Below are 12,952 nucleotides of genomic sequence, written 5' to 3'. Positions count from 1 at the left end.
CAGATATTTAAGTGTGTAAATTGCTTATAAACAAGCTTATGATGAAAAATATCAAATTCGATTGTCTAACAAATATATTATAAGCCTTATATTTAATTATCATATCTTAATAAACATGTGGTATTAGCATTTCAAAAGTGGCCATAACCAAATACAAAACTTTCGTTAACTTCTATTTCAGCTAGATCTAGGTACGTATCTAAGAATTATTTGTAACCGTTACATATTTTGTTTTATTCACCATTGGCTTGGTGTGTTCTGTGAAGCCTATCGATTAGAAAACAGGCAGTGTTATTAGTAGGAATTGTGTTACGGGATTTAGTAAACACTTCTAACGCAAGCTCAATGTCTCCTTCCATCTCCGCTCAGTGAGCAAACATGTTCATTGCAGTTTCAAAATGCTGGAGTTAAATTGTTTCCTCTGAGATACAGTCAACCAAATTTTGCAGAGCCGATAATTGTTCGTTCCGTTTTGGATCAGCTTCAAATACATCCACATAATTTTTTTGCAAATAAGTTGTGTATTCCACGTTTTCTAAGTAGGCTTTTTTTATCCAAATCATAAAGCAGAAAAGGAGGAACGTAATGCGCATCTTTCTTGAAAAATATAACACAATACTCCAGTTTGACGAGAGAGCTCGGGTGTGGACGTTCCCTCTGATAGACTACCGAAGATATACGCCGTAGATTTTTGGGAAAATGATCATTTTTCGTCCATGTCTAAGACCTTTTCAAGCGTCATTGTGAGACCCCTTCGTGTTTTGACAGTTTTCATGTTCACGACAATGTCATTAAGTGCAGTGGACAGCACGATAGAAAGTCAGTTGTAAAAGTCTGGGGCGACATAATCACTCTGAAAAAGATTATAACACGCATGTCCGAAAATGATTTAACACTGTTTTTATAACAGGAAACGAGTAGTTTATTTAAACAAAACATATTCTTAGCTAATCCTAGATAGTTCCCTGTTCACATTAATGTGTAAACAACAATCGACGTATAACAGTATACGTTCCGTCAATGGACTAGTTTGACAACATGATAATTTTCAAATAAATTGTCATATCTTCAAAACGAAATTATACACTATATTCAAACAATCGAAATAACACACACACAACTAAGAAAAAAATTCAAGTTTTACTATCCAAGAATTTCAAATGTATAAACATTCCGATTCAAAATCGCGATATGTCCACTGGTCGCTCTTCAGATTTGCCTTCAAAACGTATCGGATTAAAATCCAGTGTAGGTTCTATTAAGTACTGAACTTCGTTTTTAATGTTACTGTTATTATTAAAATCTTATACAAATAATGTGTATTTGTAAAAAATATAATAATAAAGACATGTTTAACAAACATCAATATCAGTAAACATGTCCCTTTCATTTTGGGATTAAAGTTTTTATAACACAACCCCATTTAACATGCCAATTCCGAGTTTGCAGGAAAGAGATCGATTTATATAAACACAATATTTAAAAATGCAGATATTGACGCAGTATGTAGAATTAATGTGTGAGTCTTGCAGTGTGTTCAACTAAACCCACTTCAGATAAAACTCAACACTTATTTATTAACTTTTACCATTCAAGATCAACTTATAACTGATCGACTATTGTTGTACTGATATCAATAGCACTATGAAATAAAAAAGGAGTTACAAAGTACAACTATATTCCACCATTAGCGTTCTAACAAATGTGACCTTGATCTTCAAATGAGTGACTGCCTTATTTTTTCCTCATTTAAACAAAATAAGATGTATGATGCAAACGTTTTGCATTGTGTTAAATGTATAGCCCTTTACTGTAAATGTCAATTGCCTTTCATACATTTTTTAGATTTTTGCTCCCTAATATTTTTTCTGTAGCTTTCATTCTTCTTTAAATGGTAATGAAATTTGAGCCTTATTGCATGAAAAACGTTCGAGGGGTACTTTTCAACAATTTACCAACAAATGCTACAACTTCTCTCAAATGAAACCTCAAAAAATAAAATCGAACCATACTTACCATTTCTTGAATTATTCCTTTTGTAGTGTAAAGATAACTCGCGAAATATTTCAATATTAAGGAATGTTACACTAAATATGTGAATTGCTTGTCATTTCTTGTCTTTATCCTTAATCCACTACATTTGATCGCAGTGATATCAAGTATTTTGTTCTTTGTTTATTTTGGGGAAACTTTATTAAATTACGATATCATTAATATACTTAAGCGAGTGAGATCAACTTAGTGCGGTAGTTTTGTAGATAAAGTTGGCAATATATTTTGATAAATAAAAGATGCTACATGCAGAGCCTCAGATAAGGTTTTGTGAAATTCTTAACGTTACTACCAGATTTTCAAAAATAATTCTTAACTCTGAAATTTTAATCTTAACGTTACTACTTAGTTTTGGAAAATAATTCTTAACTTTTTTAAATGACCTAAAAATAAATAATAATGGTTATTTTCATGCAAAAAAAAACAAAATAAACATACTAGCAACTTAATTTAAACGAGTTCAACAGTGTCTATTCAGTATTATACAATTTAATTTTTCAAATACCTTCATATGCCCAAACTGTGCTTAGATTGAATGCCTTCGATGAATTTTTACATATTTCACAATTAAAACGGGTGTCCCCTTCAATCTTTTCAACGATTGGCCACGGGAATTGTCCCTTCCACTCGTTCAATTTTTTTTGTTTAAGTTTGGACCCGTCGTGTTGCGTTTATTTTAGCTTTTCCGACTGTTTCGGCAACTGAACATACAACATCGTATAAGATATTCTCTATAATGTCTTTCTTAACATTCAACTTCGGCTCACTTTGCGTACAATATGTTAAAAGCATGTTTTTGCACGATTTGCAGTTTTTTAGGACGCTCTCTGGGTGCCGCCATTGTTTTATGACAGATAGACTGTACACGATGCTTTTATTGAAAAAAATGCGCTTTGTTAAACAAACCCGATAACCATTTTATATAAGCACCGAAAAGATCTTTAATACGCAAAATAACTCAATGAAAATCGATACGAACCGATGTAAAAATAATATTCGTAACTTGATTTTGTAATTCTTAATGGTACGACAAGATTTTCAAATAAATATGTAACGGACTTGAAAATAATTCGTAATTACGAAAATACGACCCTTATCTGGAGCTCTGTACATGTATGTACACATTTATTGGACACATACAATGAAACAAGGGATCAAAAACAAAAATTGAAAATGTTATTGAACATTTAACGGGACTTGTTTGCAAATTAACGTGTTTTTGCAAATGTAAACAAATGTGTTTACTAACAGAACCATACTATTTGGAATAGTCTTATTATAAACTAATTATAAATTATTGTTATCATTTTTAAAAGTCAGGACTATGCATTCGCTTGTATCGATATAATTTATTATTTTATTTCCGAACAAATGACACTTTTTCTAATATTGTCACTTTAACAAACTGTGAACTCGTCCCTTTAATATTGAGTCTCGTCTCGATCAAATTTGATAGTTTTAAATATTGTATAAAATTTAGTAACATTGTACAACATTTGCCTGCCATTTAGTTAAGTCTCTAAACTGTACATTACCTAACAATTTAATTTATAAAAATGTACTGCGCTCCACCACAAAGCCAATATTGCTCACTTGAAACTTGCTGATTAACTTAAACGGATTTTCTACTATAAACACTTGTTCAACGAGACTTTTCCCCACAACATAAATGTACTGTCAATGATGCAATCGTTTGGTTTGGATGGATTTTCATAGTTACAATTAAAGCATGTGAGACCGCATTCTGGCAACAAATATTATTTTACGGAGATTTTAAAGGGTCTGAACATCATAAATATTTAATTAACAAACCACAATGCATCAACCCATCGGAACATAAATGCTTGTGCTTAAAATAGTTTGTGTAACTTCATATGTAAAAATTATTTTCAGTAATCTCTAAATTAATGCTCTTTCATAAATAAATATTGTGGGCATTCCAAGTATACCAGTAACAAAAGTAACTAAGAACTTAAACGGCGCAATTATCAGTACCCATTGCCCATTTCATTTTTATTTTTTGTACGCGCCTGCAATCAAGGAATTGTTGAAAGGTCGACGTACGTCCTACGCATGGTTTAGACGAAAATCTCGACGCAATCCGGGTTTGACCACGGTTTCAATCAGGAATGTGCATACATTCGTTCTCACGATTGCATAGTTATATCACAATGATATTGGCGACCGTGTAAACCTTAATTATGCTCCCGTCAACGGACGATTTTCTTTAGTAAATCTCTCATCTTTTGTGTAAATGTGGTCGGAGTCGTCTACTGAGGTTAAATTAGGCTGACGTAACCAATATTATAAATATCTTATAACCACACGAGGCCATATCTCCTTTAGCGCACGTTTGTTTTTGACGTATGTCCAACATTATTTATTTTGATATAAAATTCGTTTATGTATTTTTCATTACCGCACATCTAATCATAAACGGCATGAGAACCGCTCCAGAGTTCCTGAATTGCAGTATCTTCCGTGATTGATATTGGTTGCAAGCGGGTAATAGCCGAATGGTCATCCACAAATTCAAAACAGTCAATGGTTGGGGAACCGTAACAAAAAGCGTTGCCGCAAAGAATGCATTACAGAGAATACATTTGATAGTTCTTTGTATTGACAATATATCAACATCACACAACATCTTCATGGTCACAGATATGATCAGACTCAATCTAACGCTGAACTGAAGACGCCATACTGCTTGTTCAAAACTTCGAAGAGGTTGATTGGTCCGCCGTATAACATGCGTATCAAAGACAAAGAGCTATAAGAGCCGAAACATTTTGATGATCTATTCCATCAAGTAAATCACTCAAAACAAGCACAAGAACAATTGACTTTAGGCAAATTATTTTATTCCGGATTAGGCTATACGGTTAATGTTTACATCATTGTTCATTTTTTATAACGCCGATTATTTCCATACAAAATGACAATATGTAGGCAAAACATTGCAGTAAGAATGTGTCAAACTGTTTTCAAAAGTCTGAGTTGAGAGTGTCAGTAGTTTTGCAATATTTATTAATGGTTTCAAAATATAATGAATTAATAAGCTCAATGAATTTCATTGGTATTGGTTTCATAAGCTGCTTTGTAAATATCAAGCCTGTGTACTAAGATATTTCATTAACATTTTTTTAAGTCCGCTTTGCATGTGCACAGTGTGAGCTTGAGGGGCCGCCTGTGTTCTTTTCTGCGTCGTCCGACGAGCGTAAGATTTTCATTCACACGATCCTTAACACCTAAAAAACTGAGCAAAATTTCACGAACTGCGTTATTTTCTTTTAATCTTTCCAAACTCGTTGCGGTGCGCTGCATATGAATGTCACATACGCTAAAACAATCTAAAAGGAAAAACAATTTTCTTCCTTCAAACCGCAATGGTTAGGAGCTTTAATATTTGATTTGTACTATTGTGAATTGATCTTCTACAAGGATATTAAATGATGCCCCACGGGTCAAAACTGCCCGCGCCCACGGGGCCACATGTTTTATAAAGATGTATGTAGTAAAAAGCATTAAATAATCGTCTCCTCTGATACACAAGACCCAGAGCTTTAATTTTGTTATGTAAAATCATATACAGGCCGTGTTCAAAATTTATAAAAATCATGGGTGACACAACTGGTTACGCCCCAAGGATTACATTATTTAATACACTTATTTTGAAACCGATTTTAAAATTCTTGTCCTTTGAAACCACCAGGCCAATAGGTTTTTAATTTGGTTGTAACATCATATAGCTGTTTTGCATGCTATAATATGTTACACCCATTCTACCAATTTCGCACAAAAACACATGTTTTCCCTGAGGCCAAAAATATAAACGTTTCTTTCTTTCGGCGACTAATTTTTTTAAAGCCACACACCTTGAAATAAATACATGTTAATCAATATATAAAGATGCAATTTAAAGGTGTGCACAATTGTCATTAAATCTATAGCCTATTCAGTAAGTTATTTATTATTTTTCAAACGGTACCGATATTAAAACCGAAAGTAGGATTTCTAGACGTATGCGTCCATTTGGCAAAACAAAAACAAGATTATTTTTAAGTTTTAAAGCTAAAAAAGACGGATTTATACCTTGTTACCACCGGATATATTCTGATTGGCATAGATAAAATTAATTCTATAGCCTAGTAAGCAAGTAATTATTATTTATTTAGTTATTATTTTTCAAACGGTACCGCTTTTGAGACCGAAAGTAGGATTTCTAGACGTATACTTCCTTTTCGACAAACGCGATTTTCTTTTAAGTTTTAAAGCGCAACAAAGACGGATTTCTAACTTGTTACCAACAGATATATTCTAATTGGCATAGATAAAATATGATTCTTATTTATACTTAAATTAACTATGCCAAATAAGGTGTGTGGCTTTAATGAGGGGATATAGAAAACAATATTTTCACGAATATCGTAATCATAACTTTTTATGTAATAATATGTGGCCATTTTTCCCAATATTATTATAATAATAAGTTTACAACAATTAATATTATAACAAAGTGATAATAATTACAAAAAACACTTTGAACTGTTATGCCACTTTAATAGAGACTGTGAAAGTATTTATTTACCTTCACATAATGTTTTCATCATTTCCTTGTCAACCATGGCGATGTTGGGCTTAAAAGCTATATTTTACACTGTATTATTATGGAGCAATTGTCAAACAGGTATTTATTATTCAGTTACACAGCCATAATTTAATTGTTTATTAAATGTTGTAATGATAATTGATTCAATACAATTATGGAGCTAACATATAGCGACTATATCCACTGATAAATGTGCTGAAATACAATAATATTTTAATGAGCAATGTCTAAGTTAAATGTTGAAAATGATGTGGTAACTTCTCAATGCAAAACAATTTTATTTGGATGCAGGCAAAACATGGTAATCCAAATGTGGTAATAAAACACATTTAGCCCAATACCATATGTTAGATTTTAACCTTATACTTAATCAATAAAGTGTATTATTATATACCGAGCAATCAGCTTTGTTGTGCCTGTATACTATTTTTGAATATATTCTTGGTGTGCGTATATAAACACTTTATATAATATATACGTCTCGATATTTAGCAATGAGCGAGAACGCAACGCTAACGTCAGATAAGGACGTGGTTGCTGAAAACAGTTCACTGACACTCACGTGTTACCAACCGAGAGCGTTCTACCCAATTTTCTGGAGCAGCAGATATTCCGAGATTTATATTATTGGCACGTGTCAGCCATTCTCATCGCGGTTATCGGGGGAAGTCAGCGTGAGGTGTGTCAACTCCACGACATACACACTGACACTCCTTCGAGTAGACCGTATCCAGGATGGGGACAGATGGCTGTGTAGCATTGATATAAATTTTGAGGGATCTAGCAACAGCATCGTGATAAATGTTCATGGTATGTCAAATAGTTGACAGTGATTGCTTGCAACGACGCAAACGCATCGTGCTAAGATGTCCGATACTTATCCTTAATTATACTTGATAAATATGAAAAAGGATAAACAAATGAATGGTCATTAGACCTTTTCTATTTAACAGCATGCTGATTAGCCATTGCATCTGAGAAAGGGATGATCGAATATGTAACACAGTTGGACCACAGTGACTAGCATCGTGTAATACGTGTCTTTACTTCTACATAAACCTTTTATGATGAGGGGAAATATAAAGTGGGACAAGAAACAATGTTCAGAAAACAAAACTATACATTAAACTGCCTTTAATTTCCGGAACTTCATGTCAAAAGCCGGTTGTTTTGTTTTTGTATTTGTTTAACATACACGGTAGTTAAAACTATCGTGAACAGATAATGTCATTCGACTTAAAACAGTAAATATTAATATCGAAAGCCAAAGTTTTTAACTAAGTGTAGTTTTAAATTTTACAAATTTTATGTGTTGCAGAGATAGAAGCACGAAATATACGTAAAACTGTTTAAGGCAAAAGGAAACCAAAGCGGTCATTTTGTTCTATTGCGTGTTCATGTTGACATTGACTTATACAGTGACTACATAAAAAAGGAACATGCCGTCGATAACCATAATTTATGAATACCACCTTAATTTCAGTGTTTAAATTTCGAATGGTGTGCATTACTTATTGTTGCTACATTTTTCAGTGCCAATTACTGAGCTGAAACTAACACCTGATGCTGATCCAGTATCATTGATTTCAAACATGACAACCGAGTTCACATGCACCAGTGACTTCGGTAAACCAGCGCCAGATATCCACTGGTTTATAAATAACGGCAGAAATGAGACATCGGGAAACATTGACATAACTCGTTCATCTTCAGTTGTAACTACGACGATGAATCTTAATTCGGATGACCTTAACGTAACAAATTCATCTTCAGCAATAACCCAGAATATTACCACCAGTACGTTGACCTTCACGCCTTCCCACTTATACCAAAACATGCGACTGTTCTGCACGGGAAACAATGGTGGACACAGTGTGACTTCGAAAGCCGAACCTATGTTGAATATTCTGTGTGAGAACTCTCTTTTTTTTAAATGATTTTTTTCGCTTAAAATTTCAATTTGTGAGAATAAAGAAAAAAATAGTACGCGTTTAAAGTAATTTTAATAAACGCGTATAACAACTATGATTTTATACAAATGGTTGAATTGCTTTGAATATTCACACACGTCTAAATACTGGTATGTTAAAAAGATTAATCAGAATTATATGTACATATAACTTGGATCGTTTTAGTCGAACCCACTATTCCTCGAATTATAAAGGACGACTCAACCGTGCTTGAAGAAATAGAAACATTGTCAAAAGAGCAGCTTGTTCTCAAATGCCAAAGCGATGGAAACCCAACTCCAACCTACGTTTGGACCTACTTAGGTAGAACAACAGCAGGTCAAACAATTACCATTCCCCAATTACAGTCAGCACACGAAGGTACTTTCACATGTACTGCTCGAAACACTATGAATTCGTCGACAAGTCTATCCAGATCAGTGGAAAAATCTAAACAAATATTTGTACACGTTCTTGGTAAGTACAATGTTATATCCGATGGCACATTTGTCAATAACATTAAAGGTAAATGTCAGCTGGTAATTTAATTAACTATCAACTCAACATAATTTTAATACTGCCAGTGTAAACATCAGGCATAGCATACAGTGTGCGAATAAAGTTTTACTTTTAATTGTATGAACCGACTTTTCAGTTCTTATAATGTTTCAGTTGCAATAACGCATGTCGACATTGTCTGTCCAAATTCTCAAAACCTTGTTATTAAGGATGGGGAGATCACGACAATAGAATGCGTCACGTCCCCAGGCAAACCTTCTGCAATCATAAATTGGTTCAAGGACAACGGGACCCCTGAAACCACCGCAGACGACATCCAGTTTTCCGTCAGTGACACAAATGTTACCACTCGGTCAGACAATTCAGTAAAGAGCATATTGTATTACAAAGCTGCTCAGCGAGATAACAACTTTAGGATTTATTGTACAGCTAGTAATGTTGGGACAACGTTATCATCTGAGCATCGAATGAAACTGGATATTATTCGTAAGTTAATTGCCTTTTAATATTAATTGGTAAATAACTTTATACTCCAATGATGTATTGTTTACTTAAACATAATTTTCTCAACCAGGATGACTTGTATATTTATATCTGTTTTATGTGGGTTTGTTTGTACATAATTATAAGACATATGCTTTTAAGAAAAAACGTGTAAATATAATGGTGTCTCCAAATTGTACGGTGAAACCATCATTTCAAAACATAATAACTAGACACCATAACATGAATTAGCCAACATCTAAAACAAACATATTGTTCTATTTGTAATTAATACGAAATACGATGTTCAAATTGTATTGCATATATTGACAAAACATGATTGATGTACACATATTTGTTTTAGCTAACATAACACCATATATTTCTCCAAATCAATGTGAATGGTAATCAAAGCGTTTAATCCGTCGGACTTATTCAATATTTCGATGTCAATCAAAGGGATAACTTAAACTGGTCTTACGTTAGTATGATGCTTGATAATCAAACGGTATTTTGCAACAAACGTAAGAATTTGAATTGCTTATACAAATCGTACGAAAGGTTTGTGAAATGGACCTAAATGTTATATTTTCAGATACATGTATTGAATCTTCCCAGACAGGCAAGATAGTTGGTTTTTGTTTAGGGGGTACTGTGTTTGGACTTGTAGCTGGAATTGTAGCTACATGGTACTTTATGCGTCGGCCTTCGAATACGACATGTTGTGGGAAAGAAGGTATTTCCACATGTTTAACTACCGGTATTCCATTAAAATACTCTTCATACATATTTACCTACATCGCAGGTATTTATAACTGAAATAGTTCCATTCTTACTTTGTTATTCGTTCATTTTCAATTTAATTGGACTCTGACGATTAAACAGTAAAGTAATCTTTAATGTACCGCCAATAATCAATCGCACAACATTCATCGAGTTGTAATACAGCTGTTTGATTTACGTTTAAGATACGCAGACCACATATGAAGATTTACAAAGGTAAAATGTAACGAAGAAATCATATGCTTAAATAGATTTGTTTAGTACACATTGATTTTTATGTAAAAAGGTGTACCTTTTAATCATTTTTGTTTCAACGTTTACCTCAGAGTTGTTTGTCATAGTTTTCTATACCGAAGATTAATTTGAATATGCTTATTGTATAAATTCTGAACTTTGGAATTAACCTTATTTTCGTTATATACATGTATATGAACTCAACATGTGTATACATTGAAACAAACATACACACAAGACAGTTACCCTTACAATATAAGACCCGACCAAATGGGCCATTTTGTCACATTGACGAAGTTCTTGCTTATGGATTTAAAGTATATAAAGCCTATCTTAAAATTCTATTTACGCGTTTACATAGCACCAATCCTACTGCCGGAGGTCACACTAGCTACACGTTCATCGAGACTAACTTGGACCAGAACTCGGCCACTGTTATGTTCAGCAGAGGTAAGTTTAATGGGGGAAGGCAAATACAATTAAGTTAGTAAAAAAAAGCATATTAACAAGAGCGTTTGTCATATTATTAAATACAATCCGAAAAGGATTATTGTCAGAGCATTACGTACATATGTTACTTGTATTTATGTCACTGCCATTGTTATTAACAAATTAGTTTCTATCAACACTGTAAATGCACATCTAGTTAAAATTTCACAAAATGGTTGAAAGTGTGTTGTCTTATATTTCGATTGCGTTGTAGGCGAAACCAATATTGAAAAAGATGTGTATCGGTATGTTTTTGTTTTTATATATTATCATTTCGTTGGTTGAAATATGGCTAGTTTACCTTCTTGTAATGACTATTAAACTATTGACAATGTTATCTCATGCACGTCTTGACGTTTCTAAATGTTTTTTTTAGGTCGGATGCATCCACAGTGTAAAAGTTAAAGGCTAGGCGTTATAATATTTGGAACACGATTTTATTTTTGAAAAGACCATTGACGCTTAAATTAATTTTGAAATGCTATTTGTGTAACAACAATATAATGCACATATGACCGAATAATCGGTCACGTGCCTTCTGCAACCACATGTTTGGTCCGTCCTTATTAACGTGAATTGTGGACACACGATTTTTTGGAAACTATACAAGAACTTTTCGGATAATGTAGGCCCATTATACATGTATACAATGATGTTATAGAACAATTGTATGTTTAGATTTAAAAAGGATGTATCATTTTTTTAATAAAAATATTAAAATCAGTATATAAAGTGCAATTTTTCATACTAGTAGTTCTTATTTATATTGCTCTGATTTGCATTAAACCATTTAGTAGCTAAATCATATTTTAATTGAAATATGTTATATTTTATTAAATAAAATATTTGCATTGCGATCATGTGAGGAATATGTTAAATGTTTTGAGAATAATCGATGGTCAAGTGTTAAGTTTGGGCATAAAACCGATATTAAAAAAACTGTGCTTTACATTTACCTATCCAAGGATGTGACCCAGTTTCATTCCGATATGTTTGTTTGTTTGTGTTTGTTAGTGCTGTGTCTTTATCAACCTTGTTACGCGCGACAATTAGATACATTGCTTGTGGCAACGACATAAAAAGTCGGTGAAACGAGATAAGTTTTGCTTGTAATTCACACAACAGCCTGGTCAGTTCTGTGTGCATGCAGTAGGTAGCATCGCGTGCATTTCTTACATTTGTCATATTTCCGGCACATGTCTGTCACAATACTTTTTTTGAGCTAACGTTAAACAGACTCGTGACAGAATAAAATAGAGCGCATGTTGTATGTGTCCTTCGTTGTTAGTATCCTTCTACTTTACATTAAAATATATTCAGGTTAAATTCATATTTTTTTTGTTTTCATTTTGTAGACTTATTCAATTGTTTTTTTCTAACAAATATTTGTGTTTTTAATTAAACACATTACTATATGTGTGCCGTAAGCAACGTGTGGTTAAATAACAACGCACATTATACAGTTTGCAGTTTGTCAAATAGTCTTGTCGATGACATGCATTGCAATCTTAAACGAGACAACACCTAGCAATTGTACATGCATACTTATACGTTTATTTTGTAACGCCAAACAAAGTAAAACTTCCTTCAATAATGTATATTATTTGTATCAAAGTTTACAGGTTGTTTAAGTAGTCTTTTAACGTGTTTTGATAATGCTTGATGAGGCGCGTTTCTGATGAGGCGCGTTGCTTTGTATCCGAAAACGACTCCGACGAACTAGATGATGTGCTAAGGAATGATATGCAAGTACACTTGCTTTTTCTATTTCATTATGGGAATTTTAGTTTTCTACATTTAATGACTGAAAAAAAGAACAGCCTGTGAAGTCATT

General features: G+C 33.1%; 1 protein-coding gene across 3 annotated transcripts; it reads left to right on the top strand.

The window, feature by feature from the left end:
* Positions 1–6,636: 6,636 nt before the first annotated feature.
* Positions 6,637–12,420, top strand: LOC127868558 (cell adhesion molecule 2-like). 3 transcript variants are annotated; one of them, XM_052410425.1, is made up of 10 exons: positions 6,637–6,739; positions 7,154–7,471; positions 8,195–8,572; positions 8,797–8,991; positions 9,283–9,615; positions 10,208–10,348; positions 10,581–10,611; positions 10,991–11,079; positions 11,333–11,363; positions 11,495–12,418. In XM_052410425.1, exons 1-10 carry the CDS (start codon positions 6,676–6,678, stop codon positions 11,514–11,516), a joined length of 1,602 nt encoding a protein of 533 aa, XP_052266385.1. In that variant the 5' UTR covers positions 6,637–6,675; the 3' UTR covers positions 11,517–12,418. The 3 variants fall into 3 exon arrangements, with proteins under 3 accessions (XP_052266385.1, XP_052266384.1, XP_052266386.1); XM_052410424.1 differs by having other exon boundaries at positions 8,797–9,087; positions 11,495–12,415; XM_052410426.1 differs by lacking the exon at positions 10,991–11,079 and having other exon boundaries at positions 8,797–9,087; positions 11,495–12,420.
* Positions 12,421–12,952: the final 532 nt, after the last annotated feature.

This window comes from Dreissena polymorpha, chromosome 2, assembly GCF_020536995.1.
Source record: "Dreissena polymorpha isolate Duluth1 chromosome 2, UMN_Dpol_1.0, whole genome shotgun sequence".
Lineage (NCBI taxonomy): Eukaryota > Metazoa > Mollusca > Bivalvia > Myida > Dreissenidae > Dreissena > Dreissena polymorpha.
The sequence above is the reverse complement of the archived record's forward strand: the minus strand, read 5'-3'. Positions and strand labels throughout refer to the sequence as shown.